A 27945-nucleotide genomic window follows, 5' to 3' on the forward strand; every position below is an offset into this window, starting at 1 on the left:
GAGCTAAAAGGCAAGGATGCACTGTTTTCCCTCCTCAGCTTTTTGCCTCCCCCTCGCTCACCTCTAACTCTTGGGTTCAGCAGGGACTTAAAGAGGATTTTATTAATTCTAGCCCCCACCCTGACCAAACATGATTCAGAAAACCTAATTCCATTACAGCACCATTCATCTTTCTGCAAGATGTGCACATCACTGCTCTCTTCCCCAGCAAGCCCCAGGCTGCTGTTCTCATCTTCACCCCAATCTCTGCAGCTTTGGCTCTAAACCAAGCCGGAGGTGGACGCTGCTCCTGAACACAGCCCCGGCTCCCGCTCCACCGCCAGATCTGAGCTGCCACACCTGGATACACTAACATCAGCACTGAGTACCCACCACGGCTCACAAGCTGTTTCAGGCTCCGCAGCCCCCTTTCCCACTCAGGTTTACTGGGGCCTCTATTCTCCACGAAGCAGCCCCGCTGAACAGACAACATCCAGCCCAAGCAGGCCACCCTCCACCCACCCTTGTCCACCTCCACAGTGGAGAAAGGTAGAACAAAGCCAGAACAATCCCCCAAACAAAATGACACCAAGAAAGAACTAGAACAAAGAAATGTTTAATTGCTTAACTCTTTCTCTTCCAGGGACCAGAGAAACAAGTTTTCTGCTCCTTCTAATGAGGGCAGTAAGGCTTGTGTGTTACCTCTACAACTGCAGGGGCAAAATTTACGAGATGATCATCTTTAGTACTTGAAAAAGCGAGAAGCCATGGTCATTGCAACACTAAGAGAATCCTAAAGTCTCCTAACGGAGAGCCCACTGCTAGAATACAAAAATAAAGGAGGCATTTCTGCATACCCCAGGCTAGAAAGAGTTAACCAGAAAGAGCAGGAAGAAGCTTTCCCAAAGAGGGGGTTGAAGTAAACAGCAGAGGTCAATAAAGCAACATCTCCCTACTTCCCCAGAATGTTTTTTCTTTCACCAATAAATACAAACTCCTCCTTAACAAGCGACAAAGCAGGTAATCTGCCCACAAAAAGGGGAAAAGGGGCTAGAGGCAGAAAGATTTTTCTTTCCCCTTCTCTCCCATTATTATTTATCTTTTTAAACCAAAGCAGCCATTAAAAAAAGCAATCCACTGCAGAGGCAGGGAATCTTGTAGCTTTCACACTGCAACTGGCAGGTAAAAGAGCTGCACTGTCTCACAAGGGTAAAACCAACAAAAAATAGCTGCCACAGCAAAAGGTGAATGGGGAGGGAGAGGTTTGTTCTCTTCAGAGCTTTCCACCTCAGTCTCTCAGTTTAAAAAATCAAAGTCTGCAGACATTGTCTACTGAAAGCTGAAAAAAAAAGTTTGAGTGGGAGGAGAAGAGGAAGGAGGAAAAAAAAAAAAAAAAAAAGGATGCGTCTAGCAGGAAAGCCTTAAGCAAAAAACAGAAAAGGCCAGACCAGTCAAAGCAGCCACCCAAGTGAGAAGAATTTTCTGCTGTCTCTGAGTTTTGAGAAGCCTTGAGTGCTGGGGTACATCTGGGGTGGGGGAGCTTGTACACAACCAAACAGGTAACTGAGCAAGCAGTCAGATCCACCGGCGCCGGTACTGTGTGAAAACAGGCACACATGCCCTCAGCATCCCAGTGACAGCCTGGCCCAGGAGGGCTCTGCTCCAGCAGGAGATGGTGGGCAAGCCTGCCACCGCAGCCTGGCAGAGCACAAGGGTAGCCAGCTGTTTCTGGGTGCCCAAGGGCATGCTGCCACAAGACTGAGGTTCACTAGGGCTCGGTTTCACTCACACGTGAAAAAGTAGATGCCCTTCTTTGTCTGAGGGCCAGAGATCAGGCCCCGCTTGGTTCCACTGAGACTACAAGGCAGGTGTGTGGGACCTCTCCGCAGAGAACAGTGTCCTTGGAGAGATGCTGCCAGCTATGAGACTGACCTCTCTCCCTCCTGTACGAGGCTCACTCATCTCATAAAGACTGTTCTGGAAGGGAGAGGAAGCCCGTTACCCTCATCAGCCAGCACTGTGCAGTCTCTCTCATCAATGCCTGGCAGCCAGAGAAGGAAAGGGAGGCCTCTCATCTTTCTACAGCAGCAACAGGAAGACCAGGGATTGCACCACATGGAAGAACAGCCCTATTGCAGCACACACACATGCACACACACTCCCAGACACACATCTCACACCCCTGGGACCAAGGCTAGCATGTTCAGACCTTCAGCAGTAAGAGATACGAGACAGCACAGAGCAGTTAAGATCTCCAGGGGCTCTTTGGTCTTAGTTGATAGTCCTAAAAAAAACCCCAACCTCTTCGGATTCGGTTCTAGCACAGCTGTGTAAGATCTATTCGATATTTAGTGTTTGGCAACTGCAAGAGGGAAAAACAGGGCTGCACGTTACAGGAGAGGGGAAGGAATGAAGTACAGTGCTGTGTTCTAGGTGTCCTCCTGGCTCTGCAGCCAGAGTCAGTGTGTGGAAAGCGTCAAGAGGAAGGAGGGTTCCTGAGAGGACCACTAATCCGTCAGATGTTACGCCAACGATGAGGCGGAGAAGGCCCACCTAAGCCAAGACAGAGCAGCTGACCGCACAAAACCGCTGCTGTCTAAAACCTCGAAACTTTACTTGCAACTTATACACGGTGGCAACATTCTCAGCTCCAGCGCAGGTGACATGGAGAGAAGGTGAATACAGCTACACAGTTTGGGCAACAGAAAGAGAAACTCTGGAAGAGTGCTGTTACCAGCCCTTTTCCTCAGCAGCTTTAGCTACGCGAGTCCTAGGTCTCTGATGGAACCTGCTCCCATCGCTGTCACCTTTCTCCATGGGTTCATAGACCACAGAAGGAAGTATCTGAACTGAGCAAGCACGTCCTGCCCTGTTGAGCTGCACATACTCAGTGCCTTCACCAATTCATCAACTAAGATGCCCAGGGACAAGACAGGCAATATCCAGTCCTTAATACAACACAGCCACATCTGGTGACAACGTGTTAAGAGATGGAAGCCAGAAGAAAGATGTTACGGGACACAACAGGTGTTTCATGGCCAACAATCCTAAACCAGGGGCCTCTAGACAGGCTGGTAGCACAAAAGCAGAGTCAAGCTTTCAAAACCAAGATCACTGCAGTAAATTCATTCCATAACCCCTGCCCTAGGTTTGTGTTTTATTCAGGAATTTAACATCCCCTCTGCAAATGCATGAATCGGGCAACATCCCCCTGTACCAGATCATACAGCAGCTCTGGGAAAAAAATCACCAGCTTACACTGCTTATAGACAACTCAGACACCCCTGTTGGGACTAAATTCCACTAAAGGCAAACCCCGGACTGCACTGCCATGCTGCTCAGTAGCGTGACGGGAGAAGGAGGAGGTGGTGGCGATGGTTTAAAGAGACGGTCGCTCCTGCCCCTGCCAGCTTGTCCTACTCTGTGCATAGTGCGAAACAGTGCAGTCATTCATCAGAGAAAGTTCAGGACCAAGGAAACTATGTTCCCTTTCAGCCAAACAATTAGAGGAAGGAGAGGCAGTTCTGTTTTAGCTGGGCCGGCACTGGACTTGCCCCTCTGAGCTGTCTTCATCATCTGAGCCTCCAGCCCCACCACTGGTCAGTCCTGTAATCCGGTACCCCATGTTCAGCAACATCACCTCCAGCGGGTCTGCATTCATTCGTCTCTGGTTAGCTTGGGAAGCACCTTCCATGTCTACTACCACACGGCCATTAAGGGTTTCACTCTGCAAGACAAGAAGGGAGAGAACTCAGCGAGGCAGCACTAAGACCAAAGAGGGGCTGTTACTGCTGCTGCAACTATCAAGACAACCCAGTAGGAAAGGCCAGTACCTCTTACATCTCATGACAAGACAGTCTTTCACCGTGGCTCTTACCTCTGGCCTAGGGTTCCACAGTCGTACAACTGGGTCGATGCCACTGGTAGCCAGGAAGCAGTAACTGGGATGAGGCTGGAGACAATTGACAATCGACTCGTCTCCCTGCAGCACTCTAACCAGGTTGGTGGTTTCTTTCTCCCAGATGAAGAAGGAGCCGTCATCTGACCCACTGACTATGTACTGTGCATTGCTAGGGTGAGAGGAGCAGAGACTGGAGATCACAGCTCAGAGCCAAAGCTAGTCTCTAGTAGACAAGAGAATCTCAGTTGGCTTCTACAATCAGCAGGCTGCCACCCCTCACGCTTATGGATCCAGATAAAGCTTTCTGTGTTGGTTCCCTCCATCCCCGGGATTCACGTTTTCAATCCCAAATGGATTTCCTGAAACGCTAGCCCAACCGGGTCCTCTGTGGATCTGCTACTCAACCAGCTACTCATGCAGCCACACAAGGAGGAGGGTTTCTGTCATCTTTTTCAACCCTGCAAACCAGCGTCAGCATCATTTTATGAACAGTCACATGGAGCTACGCATGAAGCTTTATCCGATGGAAGAGAGCACTCTGCTGCTGCTCACACTCCTGTCCTGCATCCCTATACGCTCTGCCAACATACCTGCCAAAGAAATTGGCCTCTTTGATGTCTGTAGTAGTGTTACAGTGGCCACAGTATCGGAATTTGTAGTCGTAGCTGCGCTCCCTCAGCACCATCTCATCCTCCGAGATGGAATCCTTGCGGCCTGTGGCTCGCAGCCGGATGGGGCCACCCCCTTTCTTGTCTTCAGCTGGAAGGACAACAGATTTCCCTCATCACAATTTGGGGAGGAACACATTCTAAGCAAACAGCACTCCAGGAGACCCCAACAGCTTTAGAGAACAGTTAAGGACAATTCCAGCAGGGAGCTGGGCTTAGAGCACACGCTTCCTCCCAGATTATCTCCTGGGTACATCAGACTCCTTTTATCATAACTCTTGCTCAAGAGCAAACCAGGACCAGGCACACGGCAAGAACAGGCTCAGGCCAGTTTTTGTGCATAGTAACAATCAACCTCCCTCAGAAATTGGAGCTTTACTTCAGAGTGGCAGTTTAAGGAGAAAATTCCTTGTCCGATCATTAGATTTTAGTATAACCTTGAAGAACCACACCGAACACTGGCACTCACCGTTATCACTCTTGGAGAAGAGGGCTGCATTGATGTCTCTGTCTAATGCATCGCAGGCACTACTATGTGCTTGTTCTGGGAACTTCCCTTTAAAGTCATCCAGACACTCCAGTGCTTCTGCCACGTACTTGAGTTCAAATAGACAGCGGGCAAGACGGAAATGGGCTTTCAGGTGGCATGGATTCAAGGATATGGCCTTCAAGCAGTCTCTTAAAGCATCATAATGGTCCCCATCCCTGAAGAAAAGGGAGTGGTGGATTAGACAGCCCAAGCAGAAACAGCATACATTTTCCACTGCCGTTTCCCAGCCCTCATCTCACTCCAAAGCTTGCTGTTTCCAGCTCTCTCCACGCAAGCGGACACCCCACAAGCTCGCCTACTAACAGCGTTTGCTGCTTCTCAGGGGCACCATCTGACCAAGCCCCGCTTCCCAAACGCACCCCCACACCTACACAGCCAGCCCTGCACTGTGACCACACAGGGGAGCCCAGCAAGTCTTGACCTGCCATTTTAAATCCGCCAGAGCAGAGCTCACTGCTGTAACACATTTCGGGAAGTCCTTTGAAGATGGAGGATGCACCAGCCCTCTGGCCAAGCAGACACAAGGCCTCTCCTGCAAGGCAAGCGGGGCCTCCACAGAGCACGGCAGCTCACGCGTGCCCCTTGGTGGACGCACGGCGTGGCAGCACGCATCCCTGCCCACCGCGCACCCCTGCCCACCGCGCACCCCTGCCCACCGCGGCCCACGGGAAGGAGCGACAGGACCACCACTGGGCTTCACAGCCCTGATGGCCAAATCCCTAAAGCAGCAGTCTTTTCTCGCTTTTATAGGAAAACCCTTTAAGTTTTAGAAAGCAGCATTATAGCAGACTAGTATCATAATGGATATTTATATCCTATTTACAGTTACTGGAGACTACGCTGGACTTCCCTAAGCTCCACGGCTGTGGGAATAAGAATGCCTCTGGGAGCAGGGGAGACTTGATGAGCCTTGCGTGCTGGTACTCAGTTCAGCCTGACAGAGGCTGAGAAAACAGCTTGAGCTGATGCCTGATGTACCAGCATCGAGCCTAAACTGTTCAATGGCACCAGTCTGTCTTAAGAGAGTGCCAAGTCTCCGTATGATGGCTAATAACAATAATGGTTTCACACCTGTAACCTACGTGCACTGCACCTACCCAAGTCTGAAACAGTCCCAAGAGGCAGGGGGCAAACTGCCCTGTGCCCTCCACAGAGTGACAATTTTAGGTCATGTGGAGCCTTTGTCAGGGAAGAGGTGCTCCCATGTCTCTACTTATTAAAGGGAGCTCCAAATCTTTGGGTTATGTGCTAAGCAGTGCTTATTCAGTGCCACAAGCATGTTCTGCAAACCATTCATCCTGTTTGCTCTCTCCTGTCTAGGTGGATTTTGGCCACATTTTACAGCTTGCTAGCACAGTACAGAAGGTGGAGTGCCTTACCCATGAGAACTGCAGCAGAACAGAAAAAATATGGTTCTTGAGGGCTGTCTTAGCAGCACTGTGTCTGTGTTAATCCAGGACGCTGGATGCACAGCATCAGGCCATTTTTATTCAAAGAAACAGTGAATGCAAGTTACCTGTTACGATGACAGACGGGTGTCTCACATTTTCAGAGCTGACTGGGCTATTAGCTGCTTTGCCACCCTCAAAAATCCTTCAACCTCAACTACAGTGTCCGACTGCCCAACAGACTGGTGTGAAAACGTACATGTTGAGATGTGAAGCAGACAGTGACTTCTCCCATTGTTACAGATTTGACTCAGCTTGTGCAAAAATGCTCTAACTAGAGATCAGCTAAGTACTGTCAACATAGACTGCTCAAAGCAATCTGGAGAATGATGCAGTTGGCTTTTATGAGCAAATTTTTAAAGGACAGCCTTAGAAGTGCTGCAGAGTAGGAGTAGCATCTTAAGGGAGATGAGCAAGGGGAGGTTAGGAAATTACAGACCTCCCTTTTTTCTAGATCTCTCCGTTAGTCAGAGAATGAGGCCAAAGCAAGACCTGCAGTATTCTGCAGGGTGGCCTCTAGCTGCTCCTGCTCCAACGCTCCAACGTGCAGAACACCTTAGAGTCACACAGTCATTCAGCATGGGCCACTGTCCAACTGCTTCACCCTCCTTCTCGGTGACATCCCAGCCACCTTCTGCCATAACCAGTAGCTGTTCCTAGCAGAAAAGTGCCCCATCTTTTCTGCACCTGAGAAGGTATCAGCTCAATACTATTTAAATTCTAATAGCTGCATGCGACAGAAACCCATTGTGCATATATTTGCACGTCTTCCTGCTACCAAAAACTGCAGCAAAGCACTAGCTGACACACAGAAAGGTTCAGATCTGCCAACATCCTTCGGGAAAAAACGATTCCTATAAGAAAAATGTCATTCATGAGATCAGCACTCAGCTTCTGTCTTCCATTCCTTAATCCCAACCTATTGTTCTTCTCCTCTGAACACTGAGGTCTTTTTGAGGCAGCTCCCAAATCTCTGCTATTGCAAAACAGCCAGTAGGCCAGTTACCAACAGTCACAACAACTGCTGGCTGCTCTTTATCTTGGCAAGAAGATAGGAGAATTCATACTGGGGATTTCAGCAGGGGGAGGAGAAGGATATCCTCACAAAGCAAATGTAGATGAAGGACCACAGCTATTTTAAATATGTTAATGGCAAGTCATGCTACTCAGTCTTACTCTGCTCAAGGGGACAGATACTAAAATAACTCGGCTGTATCTTGCAGATGCAGCTCTGGCTATTGGTCAGAGAAGACATTACCTACTGCAGAGGCTAACAGTGTATTTTGCAACAACCAAGACAGAACTCCCCCAGACTCTGAGGCACCAGTTGCCACCTCCCCAGATCCCTCAGAGGTTTGTTTCCAGTCAAGGGGAATGTGGGTTAGCTGGGGTAACAGGGGAGCTGCCGGGTCACATCTGACTATCTGCAGTACTAGTTACTTGGATAAAGCAGCAACCAAACCAACTCCAGGTAGTCCTACAACAATCTTATATCATGAGGTATGGAGTTATAAAGCATAGTAACCATTACCTCATCCACCGACAGCAGATTTAGAGCCACACTCTAATGCAGATCAGAACATCCAAAGAAATGCAAACACCCTTGGAGACACTCATAATGCTGTTACTCAGATGCGGATTTTTGGTTTCTTTTTCAACACAAAAGGAACAGAACGTTACTCAGCATGCCAGTAGGCAAAAAGATGAGCTACTACCAGCTGTGCTTGCCTGTGCGGTATCTGTGGCTGTAATTTCTCCAACACATGCTGCTGTGTAATCCCCTTGTTCTGTGCCAGAGGTGACCCACTTATGGCTTGATCCAACGACCCCAACCCTGCTCCGCACACAGGGAAGGCAGGTGCTTTGCAGTGGACAACAAGGTATCTGTGGTACTCGGAAGTCAGGCGCCAGCAGTGCCTGTGACACTAAACTCTGAAATTCTTTGCCTCCTTACCACTTGCGTTTCATGTAGGCAGCAGCTCTGTTTCCATACAGCATGGCATTATTGGGGGCTTTCTGGACTGCTTTGCTGTATAGCTGGATGGCTTGAGTCCACAGCTGGCAAGCAAAAGCCTCGTTGGCTTGCTGCTTGATTCTCTCCAGATACGGAGGTAACTCCACCTGGGGACTGAAGTGAAAGAAGAAAGGAACACAGGTAAGTCTCACACGCTAATGCTCTGCTAACTCCAGTTAAACGTCTGCAGTGTTTTGTTCTAGCTCCACAAGTCCAGCAAGCGTTAGCTAATACCAGAAGTTTCAGAAAAAAGGCAGAAGAGACCCTGAACCTGAATAACCTGAATTTAGGAGGAAAGTTTCTATTTGATCATCATTTGGCTGTTCCCGCTTTTTTCTTTACATAGACATATACTCAAAATTAAACAGTGGGCATTTTAAACACCTAATCCCTCAGACTTCACCTTTGCTTTGACCGCATAAACCACATTTCCAGTCTTCTTTCAGCAACGTATAACAAAATGCAAATTCAGAAGGAAACCAAGCATCTGAGTTCACAGGGCTGCACAAGGCCCATGCTCAGCAACCCAAAAATTCCAGCCACATCCCTGCTGCCGTGGTAGAGGGGCCATCTAGAGGAAACAAGCTGAAAACATTCAACAAAATGACTTTGGTGGAACCTAGACTACCCATATATGGTATTAAGCAACTGTCTCGACTTTTAACCATGTCTCATCAGCTGGAGGGAGAGGCAGCAAGATGTGCCTCAAGCCTGCTTCTGCTTTGCCCCAAATGCATTTTCCTCTTAAAGAAAGCAAGCAGCGTGAACAACAGAAAAGGGCTCTCCATCCATTCCTAGCCCACATGCAGACTGAAGGAGTAATGACTCCAGTGTCATTGTAGTAAAGCAATTTTGGCTGCTTCAGTTCAGTTTGCAGCAGAAAGGTGCTCAAAAAAAGCAAAGGGAAGCAAGGCCCTTTCGACCTGACAGCCTCTCCCACTTACTAAGACACAGTTCCGGCAGGTCAGGAAGTAACAACCACTCAGGACAACTAAGGAAACTTTGTTTCCAGGCCTAAAAAATAATTTCTTAGTTTTGTCCACAGTAATTCATCATAAGAGGGGAACAATCCTCATGGACACCATTTCTTCCAGGACACTTGCCTGATCTGACTCTCATTCATAGCCCACGTGCCAGAAGCAAATACAGCTCCTAGGACAGAGGCCACGACAATGAAATCAACATGCCATGAGGATTTGCACTTCACGGCTTGTTTAGCAGCACCTAACCCTGGCAAGAAGAAGAGGACAAGAACAAAGCCATAAGGCAGAGCTGTCTCCTTACCTCACATGTGCTCTTCCTTCGGACAAGCGGAAGCCATTGCTGTGGAGATGGATGCCATTTGACACTCCATTGGTAGAGGTTTTTCCATTCTGCACTTCTGAAGGTTAGGAGGGAAAAAAAATCCAATATCTATCTATCTATATAACTATATATATATATATATCTCTATACTAAGCATCAATGTAGATTATAGAAACTAATACCTGAAGCTTCAGGGTTTATTTTACAGCAGAGCCAAGCCAACACCACTGCCCCATTCAGAGCAGAAATAAAATTTCCATGATTCCAGCTTATATTTCTACAAATTACATTTATGTTGCAGCTGGGAGTGCTCCTGCAACCATTTCACAGGCTGGGAAACTGGGGACACTGTCCAAGCAGTCTACTGAACTGCTCAGGGATTTCAGTGTGCAGAGACGTGCAGGCACATGAAGTTTAGCCTTTGTACTGGTACCGCCTTTCACAGCCCTTGCCTGAACTTTCTGTGCCCAACAGGGTGGAGTGTTTGCTGCAACTGTACCACTGTGAGCCTGTTCAAACGCTGTCCTTGCCATTTAAAGCGTGATCTCACCAGATACCACAGTACAGATCACCCACATGCATTCAAGACAGAAGAGTAAAGCAGGCAGGGCACGTATTTGCCACCAGGATGTGAGTGTTATCTTGAGGCCTAAGGCACACCGAGTACACAGATCAAACTCTGCCAGAGCACGCTGCGAACAGGGAAGGGGCTGAGCAGGGGACACTCCCTGGTAAGAGTCAGCCTCTGCCCGGGGAACAACACTGCAGCGATTCACTGCGTGCTGCCTGCAATATCTGTGTACAAACAGGCCCTGTAAGGAACAGGGCCAGGGATAAAAAGGCTTCTGGATATACTTACTCATCAAATAAATGACTTTTTGACTCAACTATCTCACCACCAGGAGGGATATTAGTGCCAGGCCAGATTCTTAGACTAGGGGAAGAGATCATTCTGTCTCCTTCCTAATGGGTATATAAACGGGTAACAGATGTATTCTACATTTTACTATTAAGTTCAAAAAAATAAAAACAATGTACCATTTCCATGTTCACAAAGCTTTCCCCCTTAGCTGAAGGCTGGATACCAGGACCTCAACCACTCTACAAAGTCTACTTTATTCTTTCAGAACAGCTTTACGCATTCTCCTTAGCTGACACACACGTACAACTCCCAACAGCTCACTTCTCCCCTCCAGACACCCATTTTGTCACTGTGTAGAAGGGTTTTAGAGCTCAGGGTATGAAATGCACTGCAGAAACACCTCAGCAACAGCCGTGCCCTACTTAATTTTCCTAGTTTCTGCCCACTCTGAGCTGCCCCCTGAAAAAGAGTTGTGTAGTACGTGATTTCACAATCGCATCATACTTACCCCCTGAAGTATGGCATTTCTTTGGGAGGAGAAAAGTATATGGTCGCTGTTTGTATGTTAGATCAAACAAATAGACCTAAGGAATGAAGAAAGAGAATGAAACAGTAAAAGTCAGCAAAACATAGATGCTCAAGTCACAGAAATAAACCAGGGCTAGACGGGTATATGGTTCCACATTTGTGCTTTTCTATTTCCAGTTTTCTAACTGGGAATCTTGTTTATAGATGAGTACATACAGGATGACAGCAGTACCAGTGGTGTGTTCCATTCCAGCATTGGGTTCAGAAAGAATAATGCTGAGAAATGGGAGCTGTGTCTTTCTGAAGGTAAGAAAGCCCTCTCCACACCTACAGAACTTAACAGATGACCTGACCACAGACCAACCTGCTCAAAAAGCTTCAACTCCAATAAGATATTTTAACTATTTCATTAACACAGTGATCATGAAGAAATCAAACATTCATTGACAGAAAAGGGGCAGCACACTAAACCAAGGCAAAAGTCTAAGATGAAACCAGGATTTCCTGAGAAACTTCAAAAGCAGCCCTGCAAAGCCCTAATTTAAAACTGTACTGGTATAGGAACTGACAGCTCAGATCAGACCCACAATTCATCTAACTCAACACCTTCTCTTACAGGGAATGAGTGCACGTGTGAGGAAGATCTGCAGAGGACAACCACAGAGTAACCTGCCCACAAGCGAAGTTCCTCCTTAATCCATGCTGATTAACGCTGTCAGGAGGATTTTCTCATTTCACTGATAGGCTTTACAAAAGATCCATGAATATCACCCTGCGCTTAAAATTAAAGCAATCAATATTCCAGGTGAAGGCCTTTGCTTCTCTAAGTTCCTTATTCACTAGATTCTATTACAGAAGCAGTTTGATGTTTCAAGAATGAGTTATGAAATCTTTTCTAGGTCAGCAAAGGTCAGTTCCAGAACTGTTTTTCTTCCTCTTCCAGAGAACGAAACGTGAATTGGAAAACGAGAACAGAATGCGGTTTAAGTTTGATCCGCAGTAGTATAACAAATAAATTCCTAGTACCAAGTATTTAACCTGAATGAATCAGAAAGCAGTTTAAAAATCAATCATATTACCCACAGAGAAGTTGCTATACCCATTTTCAAGAATGCACAACAACGTACAGTGATCCAACACACACAACCGAAGGTGAAGCTTTCTGCCAAACTGTAGCTGTCTCCTTACCTGCTCCCCTCCCATGTTGACTAAGAGCTCAGTGCCATCAGGACTGAAGGTGACGTACGTGGCCACCAGAACTCTCAGCCGGTTGTTGTAGTCTGGAAGCTTCACTGGAAGGTGCCCTGTGGAGAGAAGAGGGCTGTAAGTATTAGCGTAACTAGTAACTGCTGTCTTTGTCCTACCCCAGCTGCTGCCTTTTACAAGAGGTTGTTAGGAGAGTAATGTCATGAAGTGCATACACCTAAGTGGTTTTCCTTTTCCTACTGCTGTTTATTGAATCATTCCATTAGCCACCAAAACACATAGATGTGCACAGCTGCCTTTTCACAAGTTCTAGATATCAATTCTGCAAGGCCATCTCCATATGAAGTGAAGACTGGATTATAACTAGCTTGCTAACAATGAAGTCTGCAGAACACAGCAAATCTCAGTTTTAGGGACTCACTGCAGATTTGGCTTCTGTGATTTGTGGCCATCTGCAAACAAATACCTCCATCTTCAACCCTCTAATCAGGTTTCCTTAGTAAAGCCCTTGGCACAACCAAAGCAAGGCTCCTAAATATTCAGCTCACACGCAGGTTCTTTTGCTTCAGACAGCAGATGTGTTGCATGACCAATTCAGGGGACCTAAGGAATCCTCTAGTGGGACTAATTTGAAGCAAGACTGTCAAAATTGGGTCTGCTGAACATGCTGGTCTAAGATATTCTAAAAAACCCAAACATTTTGGGGAAAAAAGATAGTAAATAACGAGCACTGGAGAAGATTGTCACTAGACTGCCCAGATACCGCATTGCTGATTCGTCATCTGCAGGATGAGGACAAGCCACTTCTTTGCCAAAAAGATTTTGAACAGCAGCCTTGCTGGGACCATTTCCAGGAGAAAGGCTACAGCGCCCAGGTTATCTAATCCTTGACTTTCCAATAAAAGTACAAAAAGACATTTACACTAGACAAGAAGCAAGGCCAGCTCACCACCACACACCACTGCCAAATCAGGGAAAGTGGGCAGGTAACATAAGCAAGAATTCACAGCATAGAAGTGAAATAAACTGCAATTCCATGGAACATCTCTGTATCAGAGAAGAACTCTTCCCAGCTGTGGTTTCTTGTGTGATGGGTAGAACTCCACTCCAGGCATTAGAAGTCCCATCAGTCACCCCCAGCACAGGTCCCAGTACCTGCCACGTAGTATTGCGCCGCACCATCTGGGAGGGGTTTCTGTCTGTCACAGAATGTGTGTACTCCAGCTGAAGGACTCTGCTTCATGTTTTTTCTAGCCAAAAAGAAGAACAGTCTTATAACCACAGCATTCAACTGCTGGAAACCTGACCTATGCTGACACTTCTTGTTCACACGTGAGGGCAAGGCCTCATGCCTGTACAGCTGTGCAGTCACAAGCCTGCTTCACACCACCCCAGTGCACTCACACCGGTCAAAAAGACTGTGGGTGACAGAAAAGGCTGGGTAAAACTTCACAGTGAGACACGCAAGTGCCAGATCATTGCAATTTCCCCTTCCCACCAGAGCCTTGAACAGATTTCTGTACATTTCACGGCTGCCCAGAAGGCCCAGAAAAGCTAGTTGCCATCACCTGTGGTTGTGGATCATGCGTATGTCGTAGAGCCGTACAAAGGGTCCACTTGCTCCTACTGCTAAGTAGTTGTTATCCTGGGGGTTGACCGTCAGGCATTTGGCCTCCACCAGCTGCCCGCAGTACTCTGTCAGGTCTATCAGGACTTCGGAACGTTTGCTGTTCTCTCGCAGATCGTACTGTCTGCAAAGGGAAGGGAGAGTCAGGCAATCCATGTCACTAGACAACAGCAGCAGTAAGACAGGTCAGCTTTCCGTGGTGACCAAGCTGAAGACCACTCAAAGCAGCACCTTTATACTGCTCAGTAGTGACCTACACCTCATTATCTGGCTTGCGCATGATGAGGTGACACAAACGACATTAACAGTCATTTGTGCCACAGGTTACTGGAAGCATCTCAGTTCAATACACAATGTCAAAATAACCATGAACACCAACTCCCTAATGTGCACAGATTTATTCAAATTAAACTCCAAGTCATGACCCCACAAACAGTAGCTTGTACGAAAAGTGGAACAAACTCTCGTAGCAACATTACTCATTTAAGCATCTCAATGACTCTGGAGGGAAACGTCACTTATTGTTGTATCTCCCTTCCATTTGACATGTTCCTTTCTTGGCCTCCCTTTTCAGTGGAGGAAAACAAAGGAACTGAAGAGAGAATTTATCAGCGGAGTCTACATTTCAAGATGAATCCTTCCAGTTTCAGGAAAGGGAGAGATTAGCTTAAGCTCTTCAGTATAGAGACAGTCTCTTTTCAGATCTGTGCATAGTACATACTGCAGTAGATCCTAATCCAATTAATGTGGGGGCAGAACAACTAGTTCTGTACCTGATTAGCCCATCTTCTGCTGCACTCCAGAAGGTGTTAGGCCACATGGGAGCTGTGGCAATCCGTTTAACTCTGTTGGTGTGATCTCCAAACATGTGGATGGTCTCCTTGACAGTCAAGTCATGGACATGCACCTTGGAATCTGCAGCTCCCGTGATGAGGATCCGATCCCCTGAATGTGGCAAGAACTGTGGGAGATAGATTTGACATTCAAACTTGAGAAGTGCTGAGGCTGTTCACATAGATACCGCTGAGCTGTCCTGGCAGCTTACAGAGCAGCTTGCTTTAGGAACACGGGACGACCCATGTTATTACCTACATTTACACATACGCCCATGTGCACACTCAAAGAGTCACCAGCTACAGTAGCACACAAAATAGTCTCTTCATCACACATCCCAATTGCTACAACCATTTCCTTTGAATCTACAGAGAGAATGAGATGAGCCTGGGAGATGCATAAACTAAGAAGTGCAGGTATTAGATCTAATGCAATTCTTTCCTAACATTAGAAATACTAAATTATTGGGGGTGGAGGTGAGCAGGAATTGACTGCAGGAGAACGTTTTCCAGCAATGATCTATTCTCCTGCTGCTTAGGCTGCTGATTTTGTTAGCTGTTCATTCCTTCTAACCGCATACCTTGACAGAAAATATGTTTGCAGTATGTCCCGTGTGCATAGAAAGGAGTTTCTTGTGGTGCAGAGGATCCCAGACAATGGTATGCTGGTCATCAGAGCCAGAGGCCAACAAGCTGAAAGAAACAGAAGTATGCATCACATATTCTTCTGCTCTAAGCTGTGACCAATTTCTTAGAGTGGTTTGACCACAGACAGCCATTAAGTTAATTCAGCTCTAAGAAGCCCACTTCCTCTCTCTTTTCCCAGCTATGCGCTCTTGTTGCTCCCCATGCGCCAATCCATTCAGCCTGTTCAGGGAGCTAAACCAGCCAAATATCAACTCCATAGAAAAGAAAAAAAAAAAAACAGAAAAAAAAAAGCGAGTGTTTTTCGTTGGTTTAGCTCATTGAACCAGCTCACCACAGATTCAGATGGCCCAGGGGAAAACAATAGGAGCATTTGGTCAACAACAAAATGCAGAGCCTCCATTTTCCTTATTAGCCTGGCTGCGTTAACCGTGCCACATCATTCCCGAACCCAAGCCAAGGCTTTCATTCCTGGACTTCAGATGTGCCCAAGCAGTCCCAAGCCAGGGCTCATTTAGTGATTCACAGGCAGTTTTTTAAGTGTAGGGTGTGGCAGGGGTGCTGCAAGGCGCCGTTTGCCTTGTACAACTACCTTCACTTCAAGTACAACTACCTTCATTTCAAGCAAAAGAATCTGACATCTGCAACTATCAGCTGTTTTAAACTTATTTCCTTGTAGCCAGATCTCTTTCAAGCACATGAAATTTTCACTGGTAAATAATTCTGAAAAGTACCAGACAGCAGACTTTGGATCTTGTAAGAAGCGTGTCAAGAAATACACGTTCGTTCTTCCTTCCATCCAGTCATTTCTCATGCAGATACTCTTCATTCCACGTGATTAACAGAAATGGTCTTACATTTAGTTTGCCTCGAAAACTGCAGAGGGGTAAATGCTCTACCTCTCTCCCTTATATATATCTGTGTCCCCCAGCAGAAGCTTTTAACGGCATGGTGAAGGGGGTGGGGAAATGTCACCACCAGCTGGGCAAATCCTAAAGATCCATTATAATCCATAATACCACTTAAGAGAAGAGTAGCAACCGTCAATCTCCACTGCTTAGTCTGACCATTTCCCTTCTGAACTCACTAGAGGAGCATTTCTAATAATATCTGGATATATTTAACAAAATAAAGCTTTTTTGAAGCATAAGCTCTACTATAGCCCCAAACTTTGAGCTTGAGCTCCTGTTTAATAGAAATGGGAAGCAGTGCTTATGATAAAATGACCTACATCCTACTCTTGGGAGAACCTGGGGTTATCAGTTTGTTGATCCCCTGAATCAAGCCAAATACTTACTCTCCTTTTTCATTCCATTCTAGACAGTTGACACACCCAGAGTGACCCTGAGCAAGAAAAAAAGGGAAGATGGTATTACACAAATTTCAGACTTATCCAACAGAGCTGTTCTAAGGACACAATGAGCTCCCCGCATATAACAACTTGTTCCAATACAAGCAGGTTTTGGTTTTTTTATTCCAGCTCTGCAAAAAACCACCCACAGGACAGATAAGCATCTCCAGAAAAGACAGACATGCTATAGCAGTTGGGGTAGAAAAGGCAAAATGAAACAAATAACAAAAAAAGTAGCATTGAATAAAATGGCAGTTTAGTCTCACAGGCTACAGATTAAATCCCGCTGTACACATGGAAAGGTGACTTTGCTTCAAAAGCCCTTGGCTAGGCTGACAAATTACATGTACAGGTTCTCTGGGAATGCAGGGAAAATGCACTTTCGATAACTCTTTTAGAAGCACCTTGCTGCTGGGTGACTATATCATCCATCTTCATCCAACTTAACTGTACCAGGAAAGACTAGGGGAGCACCGAGTAGCATTTGATACGGAAGATGCAAGTGAAAAGGGGGACAAAAGAATCCTTTCCTCCTCCAAACCAAGACAATCTTAAGATCTTCCTAAGCTGTGTCAGACTGCAATACAACAACCTACTCTTTAGGCCACACACTGCACTCTTCAGCATTGGAGCTGAGTATCTTGAATCGTTCATAATTACTGTCTTCAGGCACCACTGCTGGGATTAGCTGGTACAACCCATTAAAGGCTCGCTTGTAGGTGCATTAGGTAATGCAGAAAGCTCACACAAGATCTCACTGAGCTATTCCTGGCTCTAATGCAGTTTAGAGGACTAAGCAATCAGTGCCTATCCCATACGAGAGAATTCCATACACTCTTGCATGCTGCTGTTTCTGCAGAAAGTTGTCCAAGCAGCAGCTCAGTTTGCTCTTTAAACACTGTCCACTTACCTGCAATTCTGCTTCTAGGCCCAGGCGACGAATGAATGGATCAGTGACATGATAGTGTCGTTCGAAGCCCAGCGCACCCCTCTCCTGCACAAAGCAGACAAGCACCACACTGACTACAGCAAACAAGACACTCCTTTTCCCCTTTAAGACTCAAGAACTTGAAAAACCAAGCAGGGACCTTGCCCGCTATTAGGGTGTCCGTAGCATCAGGTACCTGTCCTGTAGCAGGGAGACATCATTTACATCATCCCCAGGTAGGCACTTTGTAATCCTTACCCCTGAACTGGTTTTAAATGACTTTTATCCAATTGCCAGGCTTCAGCAGGGTAGCCAAGACAAGGTTTGAGAGGCCCACACTAAGACAGAATAAGTTGCCTGCTTTGGGCCAGAAACAGAAGATGCAGAAGAGCCTGGGAATGCCTGTCATTACCCTTTGGCATGGATTTCAGAAGCAACTCGCTCCTGACGACTGCAGTACTAGACCACAACTGCTCAGAAGTCTGCCATTACGCAGAATCTGTGCTGAAGCACCACCAGCACGGGGCAAAGTATTGGGGAATGTAACTGAACAACACCCTTTAGAGATGGCTTCTTTCATCAGAAATGGTGTAGGAGCGCGTAGCTGCAGTACCACAGCACAGCCTGTTCTACAGGGAAGGGAACAGCTGCCACAGAACTGCGTCAGTACAAATGAAGGTGAAGAAAAGCAGGACAGTTGTTTCCCCTGTGATCTCACAGGGTTCACAGATGCATTAGCAGATGGCTTCGATGAAAGAAGGCCAACTGCAGAGGCAGGCATGAAGAAAAGGGAATGCAAGTCATATTTTGGATGGAACATCTAATGTCCAAGGAGGTTCCTTCCTAGGACCTGATCCAGCCTTGGTTCTGTCCCATGCCACGCTACAGTCACGTGAAGACAACTTAAGCCTTCGTTATCACCTTTTATAGATGAGAACACGAATGTCAAAAATTGCACTGATGGCACTAGGAACATGTTTGTAGCCACAGAGCAGACAAAGAACTAGCATTCGACATTACAGCTCTGCAGACCAATGTTAACAAATGAACTCCACACAACAGCAGCTATTTGAAAATGAAATGGAGACAAATATAAGGGGACTGGAGGAAAAACAAAACAGGCTTTTTGTAGTAACTTCTATTACAAGCTTCAAACCCCTTGACACATTTTTACGGATAGCATTCCCAAAACGCTGCTAGGCCCGGTGCAAGGTGCTGTGGTTATAATTGCCTTGCTATTGCAACCTCAGTGGCTTTGTGAGGTCTGTGCAGTAGGATATTGCTTTTCCTACAAGGAACTGACAGACTTTGCAATCTTCCCAAGGTCACACATGAAAGTCTTAACAGAGCAGACAGCGTGAAAAAGTCCCAAGCTAATGCTCTAACCACAGAACCATCCCTTCCTTGTTAGAGCAGCAAAATAAATCCTTGCACACGGATTAAACTACAACCTTATAAGACAAAGTTTGGTACCAAACTGTAAAGTGAAGTGAGCATTCAAGCTCCTAGTTCCTCATTCTGGCCACTTTTGTGAATGCTGACTACCAGCAAAGCTGCAAATGATTTAAGGCCTCAGAGCCCAAGTAATAATTGCCTATTGTGTCTGCTGCAGCTAGTCCTTTCACGTTAAGAGATATTTCACAAATGCAGCCATCAGATGACTGATCCAACCACTGCAGAAGTTTTTCCCCTACACAAAGGAAGCAACACACCACTCTTTAAAGAAAGAGACAGAAAAAGACTGAGACAGAGATCATTAGCTTTACTACAGTCAGAAAATACCTTTGATGGCAAGATCACACGAAGAGAACACATAAAGAAGCAGACAGAAAACTCATGAGGGAAGATAGCTAAGGGTCCTTTATGGTGCCCAAACACAAGCAGCCATATTTCTCTCTCCAACATTGTACTTAAAAGGAACAGACCTGCTCATGTCAAACTAGCATGGTGTGCTCCTGCTAGGGAGAAGAACTGTATTTCTGTTATGTCATACTTCATCCCAGCCCTTCATTAAGGATAGTAACAGGTCCTATGTGTTTGTTCTCTTAAGCTTCTTATACAGCTTATCAATATATAAGTAGCAGAGATCTTTTCAGAAGTAAAGGCAACACCACAAGCACCTCCCAATCCAGTATGAACACCGATTCTCCATCTGCTCTCCACCCAACACAAGCGAGCACTTGGCTAACACATACCTTGATCTGTCTGTGGATGATGTCTCTGGTAATGTTTGCTTTTGCCATCTTCTTGCAATGGGGCAGACGGAAAGAAGCTATCGGAAGAGCTGCTGTGCATCCAAGCATGCCAACAGGGCAAAGATCCACACTAAGAGCATTTAATTACCTGCAGGATAGAACAGGGAGGGTACAAAGGCAGGCATACAAACATGTTAGGCCATTCATACACAACGTCAAGTACTTTATTTTCAAAAAAATAGCGGTGGCTAAGAACTGAAAAGTTTTGTATGAAGGGTCCGTGAAGAAACTCAAGGATGGGAAGGAACAATGTAAGACTGAACAATGTCTGACTTAAGAAGCCATCCCTAGTTTGTGGGGAAATTTGCAACGAGAACTCCAGCACTGCATCAGCCTAGAAAAGCCATGTTTCTATGCTAGCAAAGACCCTGCAAGTCCCGGGTAAGCATCCTGTTTCACAGCTTGCCTCCCACCATTACATGTTTACTCATGCCCAATTTCACATTTGTTGGCTCTACAACCAACAAGACTTCTTATATTGTGAATAAACAAGGCATCAATATTTTTGGCCACCTCTTCTCTCTCATTTGCTACATTTGATTATCAGCCAAAAAAACCCCAACCCAAAACAAAAGGGCATTAGTGTTCCTTAGAAATCACAACAGCCAACCACCAGGTGACACTGTCATCTGAACACCCCATTACTTTAGTAATAGAAAAGGGGTGACCATATAAAGTTGTATTTCCAGGCAAAATTAAAGAGTTTTTCACACTCTTGATGGAGTTCCATATTTAATGCACTAACCTAAACAATTTAAACCCCATAGAATTAGCTACACCTGCCTGAAAACATTCAAATCACTGTGACTGTCACAACCCTGCTCTGGACAGGCTGCCTAGCAAAGGACTGGTTAGTCTCTGAGAAATGATGTAATTCACCTCATTTACATACTGCAGGCCCTGCACTGTGCCATTTCATTATTTCTACAATTCTCTTTAAAAATTAAATTTAAATATCCGTTTTGTCCTATGAACCCAATAGTTTTAAATTCTGTTTAAAAGCATTCATAAGCAGAACAAGCCAAAATCTCCAAATGTGTCCTCTTTTGAATGAGGAAATGCCGATTCATTGAAACAAGAACATTTCACAGAAACACGGCAACAAATAACTCCGCTGAGGTCAGGCAGAAGTTTTGATAAACCTGCCTGATTATCTACCGGTTCATCTGTCAGGTTGCTGCAAAGCGAGGGCTTCCATCGTTAGCGACTTGAGGGCTGTGCAGCCATACTGCAGCTTCCACTGCACAGCAAAACCAAGGCTTCTGCACCCCGCGATCCCTAAAGTCCTGGGCTTCAACTTCAATTTGCTTTCAAAAAATTGTTAGTGTGCACACACAGGCATTTCCCCATGGGTAGGAAGGTCCAAGAATTCACGTTTCCTCACCGAAAGCAGAGTTTGTCCAAAGTGGAAGCTTAGATTGCTTTCCTAACACTGCTGGCTCCTCTGTGCAGCTCCACAGTGAACACTGAAACATCACTAGACCTACCGATAGCAAGAAAAGCCATACAAACAAACTGAAAATCGGATTTTCTTGCAGTGAGCTCCTAAGTAGGATTTTTAGGGTAGCCATGGGATCTCTCCAATATAACAGCCAGAGAAAAGGCAGAGCTGTCTGCAGGTCTCTGAAGACGAACAGTCCTACTGCAGACAGCAGAAGACAAGCAGCCCTCACGGTTGCACCCCAGTCCTCTTCTGTATGTATGATGAGAATAAAATTCATAAAATTCCCACAGTGAGAACGCCATCCTTGAACACAAGGCAAGCCAGGACAGCGGGAGGACTCCACAAAGCAAGCCTGCTCCCAGTCCATACCCAGCGAGGGCTAACGAGGCTGTCCTTTCACTGGGACCGATTCAAACCCCAGACATATACGTAGCAGGCCAGACTCACCACCATCCAAGTCTAGTCTCTGCAGCAGATGTGTCCAGTAAGCCAGTGGCCTCTGTCACACATCTCGAGTTCACTGTGGCAGAAACAGCTCAACTCACCCCCCCAGATGTTGGAGCAGTCAGCCGAGATCTTTTTGCACCCCTTCATCTGTTCTAGTGCATAAATTGGGGCTCCCCTAGAATCCACTGGCCAGCCTGAAACTGAGCAGTGTGCGTGTATCCGTTCATCACATACATATTTAATTCACATTCCTTTTACTCCAGAAGTAGCACCAGGAAAGACGGGAAGACACCTCATGTTTTAAGCATCTTTAACCTCACACACACTCATGTTAAGTAACAAATAGTTGCTTCACTCCCAGGCTTAACAGCAAGAGGCAGCACTGTGACTGCATTTATCATCAGTATTTCACACTAATTCTTGTAGTAGGATGATTAAGCTATCAGATTTTGATACCTTCCTCTGGCTTTCCACATGAGCTTAGCGTGGGTAATTGTTTTGCCTGTTTATGGAAGCAGAGTCTATCTGGAGACAACAATAACTGCCCTTAGGAACAGCTCACAAGCACGGGAAGGAGAGGAAGCAGGTACCTGCAGCAAAGTGCCTCGGCACAAGGGCAGGTGGTTCCTGCTGGCTCTGGAGCTCAGAGGTAAACAGGGGAAACCAGGACAGATCCATGGCTACTTGTGTGCAAGGCCAGATCGACATAAACATGCCAGCTAGGCTAAATAAACTACATTGCTGGAGACATCCACAGGGATGTGGTTGCCAAGCATGCTTTTTTTGCGAAGTTCTGTAAGCAAGAGGACTGCTAACTCAAACAGCAGCTTCCAGTTTGGATAGACTAAACATGCTGGGATGAATGGTATCTGTGATCTCTCTCCTGCAGTCTCTCCAGACGCTCTTACCAGCTAACAAGCCTCCACCTGCCCTTCTCCTAGGCTGGATCCTCACAGACTGGCCTCCTTAAACCCTCAGTACACAAATATTTTCTCCATCCACAGCTGCAACAGGGCAGAGACCCTCCATTGTTCTGCAGTGCCTCAGCTGCTCACCCCCTCAGGCAAGGGACTCTGGTACTCATTGTACAAACCCCAAGATCTTCTTACCTCTAATTTGTATCCCAAGGCTCCCCTCCTCCTCCTATTAAACACACCAGCCACCCAACCTCACACAGCACTTCTCCGCAGGAACCCGTAACCAGTGACTGATGACAGTTAAACAACTTCTCCGGAGAAGTGAATGATCCATTAACCCAAGGTACATGGTCAAGAGACACGAGGGACAACATTCCAGCATCTTGTCCACAGCTTTCCACTCTTCCTAGTGCTTCCCCACAATGTGCCCAGACTCCATCTGCAGTCCCCCCTCTCCAAGCAGCACCTGGCTGACTCCTCTTCCTCCCTACCAGGCAGGGACTGCTTGTCTTCCTCTTTAAAACCAGTTTAGTTTTCTTTTCATCTTAGGACCCCAAAGAGCCCTAATACCATGCCAGAGCCAAGCAGGCAGTCACCACCCCACTGCTCTCTTAAGAGCCCTGGAAGTATTTCTGTCAGACTTCCTACCTCTAGTCATGGCTAATTTCTAAACAGCTCCATTTTATTCAACTCCTATCTAGCAAGAAATGGCACCAAATGACCTGAAGGACACGCATGGAGAAATGCATGTTCATGAAAAAAATACAGATCTCCCACACTACAGACACAAATAACCCATAACAAGAGGCCAGTTTACCGCTAAGTAAGTTACTGCAAAACCACTAACACACTATAAATCGACTCTTTGAGTGTATGAATAGGATGCTCAAAGGGAACAGACATCCAAACCCCCCAAAACCTACCATCCTTAAGAAAGACTCAAATTCCCTTGCTCTTCAACAAAGTCCCCACTGCCACAGCATTTTATACCTTTCAGAACTCTGAGACACACACACACTGGCTGGAGGAGACAGCAATACAGAGGAGCTTGCTCTATCTGCATGTGGTTTTATGATTACAGGTGGGTTGCGGCACTTCCCAACTCTCTGGACAGGTCATTGTCAGCTGTGGTAACACAGAGGTGTTCTCAACAGACTGTCATTCAACAAGAGATCAACACATCTTAACTTTATTTCTTAAAAGATACGGGTGAAGAAAATCATCCATGAAATCAGCCCTTTAGTTGACAAAGCAGAGTAAGTCAGAGTTTAAACAAAACACCTGATGCAAAACTGATGTTAAACATGCTACTATCAGCATCCAAGGCTATGCTAGCAAATTGTTCGGTGTCTAGTATACCTGAGATGCTGGTGCATGCTTTTAACATTCGATCATTAAAAAAAAAAAAAAAAAAAAAAAAGGGACAGGCTTGAAAAAAAACAGTCAAACAGGAATGCACAAGCCTAAGATGTCTCTCTTGCCTAGACAGGGCTTGGTTTGGCTACTGAGTGTTGTAAAATGCTTAAAGGTCTCCAGGAATACTTGTATATGCTTGGCCAAGACTCCAAGAGCCTTTCTTGCTTTCATGATGCTATTTTTTTGTTGCTCAACAGGTACTCCACAAAGGTTTTGGAAATCTGAAATTACCGTGGAATCACGAAGAATTATGAAGTCCCAAATTCTCATTCCAGGTCAGATCTTGTCCATTAACCACAACTGGTCACAATCCCAGACTCACATTCACCACAAATATAATAGTTACCTAGTTCTCGAGTTAATACGTGTAAGAGCTCCTACTACGAAACAAGCATTAAGTGCTTTTAATGCTAAAGATTATATTGACCACCCCACTGTACATGTAGATCAACAGTCTCTAACTATGTTAGAAATTGACCCTGGCATAAAGCATAAAATCCTCTAAGATTTGTAGGTCTTCTGGAAAAAGATATAATCAGACAAGAATAAACTGCGCCTCCCATTTCTCAGACACATATAAGCTTCCAATCATGAAGCCCCTTCAAAGAGTCTGTCCATTTGTTAACACTAAAGGCATGTAAATTGGTATAGGATGTTCCTCTTCCAGCAAAACCTCTGCTTTTTATTTCAGCAAAACCGCTGTGCAAATTCTGTTCACTTTTAGATATATTGTTTCCAAAACCATTCATGCAGTTCTCTGGCTTTCAACTAAACCTGCACAAGCAACTCATGAAACGACAGGATTAAGTCCCAGTGACGAGGAACAGTTCAGGGTAAATCTGCACTATTGCTACCAGTGACGACCCCACAAGCAGCTTCACTTTGCTACACATAAGAGATCATCATGATCTTTTTTCACCATTTATTAGATGACACCGAAGCACGTTTCTCCATCACCCCTCCAGAGCATCTGTGCACTCAATTCCAAGCAAGGACAACAACCTCGCATCCCTCACTGTTACAAACCTGCCTGAAATACCCCAGACAGGACTGAAAACCTGGGATCTAGTTACAGCTGTCACCTCATCCACAGTTACAGCCTCTTCTCAAACTATATACACCCTGAAGCATAAAGAGGACCATCCCACCTGCAGTTCATTTGTGGACTCTTCTGCTCCTGCAGTGCAAAGCTCCAGAGGCAAAAAAAACTTTCGCAACACTTGGCCTTTAAATCTACAGTCAAAAATTAACAAGCCCCACATTTCTGTAGGCTGTGGGCTCAAAACTTGCTAGGCTGTATTTATGCGGACAGTAACTTAAGAGCCCCTTAAACTCCTGCAGAAGTACACTTTCCAAGGGTGCTTTGGGGTATGGGGAGGAAGATTCTCTGGCTTTCCCCAGCTGGCTCTTCGAATTTTTCCAAAACACTTGCTGTAAGTCTGGAAACAAAGCCTTGACACTGATAATGCAAACAGTTTAGTCATTTTTATATTGAACAGTCCCAATGCAGCTAGGATTTGGGGGGTTGCTCCTTTGCTTGAATGTATTTTCCCCTCACAGAACCACCTGCACACACACACCCCACCTCACACGCACAGTAACACACTGACACAGAGAACTGCTCTGCAGAGACAGGCTTCAAAGTTCAAACCTGGGGACCACTGCCCTTCAAAAAAGCTCCATCAACACTAAGAAACTCCACAAAGCAGCAGGACTCATTCTGAAATCAGAAATCCTAAATAAGCAATCCAATTCCTAACTGTCTAGATGCGCCCAAGTTTCTCAGCCTCCAAATTCAAGGTCATTGAAAAAGCAGCACTCTGCATGCTACAAGCCTTGCAGATACGCAACTCAGCCCAAAGGAAGATTCCTATGACTCTTCCCTTAAGCATCTATAAATTACTTCACCCATCCAAATACCACCTCGGACCCAACTCAGCAGGCTTCTTTAGCCTCACAACTTTTTTTTCCCTAGCCTCTTTACCTTGACTTTCCAAGAGGTCACGGATCAAATCAAAATATATACGTAGATCTTTTTTAAACAAACCTAGAGAAATGAGAGGAAATGACCTGGTTAGCAGCAAACACCTAGTAAAAAGAAGGTTTTGCTACAGCTGAAGGAGTTGCCAGGAGCAGCAGTTGCTCCCCAGGACAGATGGCTCAGAACACGGAGCCAGCCAACAACAGAGGAAGGAGCTGCTCACAACAGAGGTGGACAGGAGAAGAGGTAGGATCTGAGACCTGACAGACCCTGCACAAGAGAAGGGTAATGTCAGGGAAACTTTGAAATGCCTGGAGCCGCTGGCCCACGCAGTGGTTATAGCTCAGGCAGCAGCCCTCTAAGCTGGCATCCCACCTCTAGCCTTCATCCTCCAGATGACACGGCCATCCACAGGAAGAATGGGAAGATGCCAGCCAACACCTCAGCACAGCACAAGTAACACCCCGATGCCCAGACCCACATGGCCCAGTAGCTCCAGGAAGGAGTCTGGACACCGGGCAGTGGAGGAAAGGCGGATCTGCTCTCCATGGAAAGGGGCTGCAGGGCACCCACCGGGGCAGGGCAAGTTCCACTCGAAGGCTTTAGCAAGGGAAAGGTGAGCAGGGCAGGGTCAGCCCTTCGGAAGAGGGAGAAGACCCTGACAACAGGGCATTGCCAGTTCTGGGAAGGGGAAAGAGAAGTCAAAAAGCAGGGACTACACCTGGCAGTGGGGCAGGAACCAGCCAGGGGGTGCAGGTATCAATGGGGCTGGGGGGAAAGCAGGGCTGGGTTAGAGGAGGAGGGCAGGCAGAAGGGATGGGGAAAATGGGGGATGAGGGGCTGGGTAAAGGAGGGCTTCTTGAGAGGGATGGGCAAAGAGCTGCGTGTAGAGGGGTGCCTGAGGGGAGGTAATGGGGGGGTGGTGCACCTGACAGGGCCTGGGCTGGGGGGCACTGACAGGGGAGAGGGGGAGAGCAGGGCGGGGGGGGTCTGTCAGGTAAGGGAGGGAAGGGGCGGGGGTCGTAGCTGCCAGGGAAGGGGTTCCGGGGGGCACAGCTCCGGGGAGGAGGGGCTGCGGGGCGGGCGGGGCCCACCGGACCGTTACCTGTCAGGCCTCCCGGGCGCGGGCGCAGCGGGCACTAGAAGTTGCGAGGCTCCATCCATGCGGGGGGAGAGCGGGACCGAGCGGATGGGGGAGGGCACCAGAAGGGCCCCGCAGGTACTGGGTGCCGTCCCCGGGGCGCGGGGAGGGCCCTCAGGCGCGGCCCGGCCTAGGCCCCGGCCGTACCCCCCCGCCCCTTCCCCTGTTTACCCCCTCCAGCTGTCCGGGGCTCAGCAGCACCCCCCTCCGCCGCTCGCCCCGCGCAACTCTGCGCATGCGCCACGCCAACTGCGCCACCACCCGCCTCGCACCCGCAGCGACCCCGACTCCACGCAAATGGCGTAAGTCGCTTTCGGGAATAGCTCCCCGGCCTGCCCTCCCGGCCGCCACTGCCCCTGATGGACAGCTCCCTGAGCCAACGGGAAGGCAGAGCGCCACGTGAGGGCTCGGCCAATCGGTGTGGAGGGGAGGGAAGGAGCGCGGCGTCGCGAAGGGGCTGCTGGGAGTTGTCGGCGAAGGGAGTTATGGCCGCCAGCCT

At 46.9% G+C, this 27945-nt stretch overlaps 1 protein-coding gene across 2 annotated transcripts; it reads right to left on the reverse strand.

The window, feature by feature from the left end:
* Positions 1–579: 579 nt before the first annotated feature.
* On the reverse strand, positions 580–27785 carry WDTC1 (WD and tetratricopeptide repeats 1). 2 transcript variants are annotated; one of them, XM_056333754.1, is made up of 17 exons: positions 27411–27785; positions 26309–26371; positions 20041–20188; positions 17828–17911; positions 16864–16910; positions 15503–15614; positions 14862–15049; positions 14030–14212; positions 13617–13711; positions 12444–12559; positions 11236–11311; positions 9845–9941; positions 8501–8674; positions 5018–5253; positions 4471–4639; positions 3857–4049; positions 580–3706 (listed from the first exon to the last, which is right to left on the reverse strand). In XM_056333754.1, the coding sequence occupies exons 3-17, from the start codon at positions 20146–20148 to the stop codon at positions 3509–3511; spliced, it is 2076 nt and encodes a 691-aa protein (XP_056189729.1). In that variant the 5' UTR covers positions 20149–20188; positions 26309–26371; positions 27411–27785; the 3' UTR covers positions 580–3508. The 2 variants fall into 2 exon arrangements, with proteins under 2 accessions (XP_056189729.1, XP_056189728.1); XM_056333753.1 differs by lacking the exon at positions 26309–26371.
* Between the last annotated feature and the right edge of the window lie 160 nt (positions 27786–27945).

The sequence above is a fragment of the Falco biarmicus genome, chromosome 3, assembly GCF_023638135.1.
Source record: "Falco biarmicus isolate bFalBia1 chromosome 3, bFalBia1.pri, whole genome shotgun sequence".
In the NCBI taxonomy this organism is placed as follows: Eukaryota; Metazoa; Chordata; class Aves; order Falconiformes; family Falconidae; genus Falco; species Falco biarmicus.

Excerpts from the sequence above, each read along its gene's own strand:
- WDTC1 (XM_056333753.1), bottom strand. The coding sequence starts at position 20,148 with ATGCTTGGATGCACAGCAGCTCTTCCGATAGCTTCTTTCCGTCTGCCC. Across the intron at positions 8,675-9,844 it reads GAAGGAAGAGCACATGTGAG|TCCCCAGGTGGAGTTACCTC; the intron begins GTAAGGAGACAG and ends CTTTCACTTCAG. Across the intron at positions 3,707-3,856 it reads TGTGGAACCCTAGGCCAGAG|AGTGAAACCCTTAATGGCCG; the intron begins GTAAGAGCCACG and ends CTTGTCTTGCAG.